At 38.6% G+C, this 1,633-nt stretch overlaps 1 protein-coding gene across 1 annotated transcript; it reads left to right on the top strand.

Moving 5' to 3' along the window:
• Positions 1-600: 600 nt before the first annotated feature.
• On the top strand, positions 601-1,206 carry LOC110734710. The gene is made up of 2 exons (XM_021914851.1): positions 601-921; positions 1,009-1,206. Exons 1-2 carry the CDS (start codon positions 601-603, stop codon positions 1,204-1,206), a joined length of 519 nt encoding a protein of 172 aa, XP_021770543.1.
• Positions 1,207-1,633: the final 427 nt, after the last annotated feature.

The following is a 1,633-nucleotide window of genomic DNA, read 5'->3' as shown; positions in this document are numbered from 1 at the left end:
GTTTGCGGGTTCAAGACTAGATATTATGCCCCCACGGCTTGAATGCACAACTCAAGGTCTTTAGGAACTTGCACTTATCCATGCCTGAGCTTCAAATATAGACCACTAAGCATCCTAATCAATGCCAAACTTGGGAAGAGGCTCGGGAAACTTGAAAAACGACCTTAACCTGAAAAATAAAGGAAAACAAACAAATAAAAGAGAAAATAACAAAATAAACTAAGAAACTTTGGAAATAGAAATTCTCACCAAAAAGATGGATTTGATAACTATAACAATGGTAATTATATGAACCAAGGAAACCAAAATTTCCGAGGCAACTGTAATAACCAAGGTTATGGGAATCAAAACTAAGGCCAAGGTTATGTAAATCAAAGCCAATCTCAAGGCTTTGGTGGCCAAAACCAAAATTTTGGCAACAATCAAAATCGAGGCAATTGGATCAATCAAAATAGGGGGAATATTCAAAAACATCAAAGGGGACCCCCACCCGGATTTGGTCCAAAGTCTCAAGGTGTTGGTGAGAATTCCTATTCTCAATCGCCCAAGTCCAATTTGAAGGAGATAATTGAAAATCAAACAAAAATCTTGAACACCTATATGGCGGTGAGCGATAAGAAATTTAATGAGATCATGACACATAACAAAATGCTTGAGACACAAATCACCCAACTAGAAAACACTTTGAAAGATTGTGCTAGTCCTTCTTCATTGCCTTCTCAAAGAGTTGATCAAAAGAAACCCGTTTATTCCATCACCACAAGGAGTGGAAGAGTTCTTGAAGAGAGAGTTTATAGGGATTGTAAGGAGGACAAGAATAAGAGTGTTTCAAGTGAGCAAAAAGAGGAAGATGTGTCAAGAGATGTGAGCAAAGAAGAGAGCCATGAGAAAAAGAAGAGTGGTGAGAGAAAGCAAGAGGAAGTGAGAAAACCCGACCTTCCATATCCCTAAAAGTTTATGAGGAACAAACTAGATGAACAATTTGGGAGATTTCTTGAAATGTTGAAGGAGGTCCATCTTTCTATCCCTCTTACCGAAGCCATGACACAAATTCCTAGATATTCCAAGTTCCTTAAGGATATCATGAGTGGAAAGAGAGATTGTAATGAGATAGATTTGGTGGATCTTGGTGAGTGTTGTAGTGCTTTGATTCACAATGACCTCCCCAAGAAGAAGAAAGATCCGGGTAATTTCTCCATTCCTTAAAAAATCAAGAGTAAGTTGTTTGAGAATGCTTTATGTGATTTGGGTGCTACTGTGAGCATAATGCCCTTCTCGGTCTTCAAGAAGCTAAAGCTAGGAGAACTTCATCCTACCAACATGGATTTGCAATTGGCTGATAGGTCCATCAAGTTTCCTAAGGGAAGAGTTGAGGATGTTCCCCTAAAGATAGGTGGTTTTACAATCCTCGTTGATTTCATTGTGCTTGAAATAGAAGAAGATTACCACATTCCAATTATCTTAGGAGACCGTTCTTAGCTACTTCGAGAGCTTTGATTGATGTTAAGGGAGGCCGAATTACCTTGAGATTTGGTAACAAGAAAGAGAGTTTTGAGCTAAAGCCAATGCATGAGTCCTTATCCCTAGTGAAAGGAATCAAGAGTGATGATTCCCTTCGTTCTTTTGATAATGT

The sequence above is a fragment of the Chenopodium quinoa genome, unplaced genomic scaffold (assembly GCF_001683475.1).
Source record: "Chenopodium quinoa cultivar QQ74 unplaced genomic scaffold, ASM168347v1, whole genome shotgun sequence".
Taxonomy (NCBI): Eukaryota; Viridiplantae; Streptophyta; class Magnoliopsida; order Caryophyllales; family Amaranthaceae; genus Chenopodium; species Chenopodium quinoa.
Note: the sequence above shows the minus strand (reverse complement) of the source record. Positions and strands in the feature narration are given on the sequence as shown.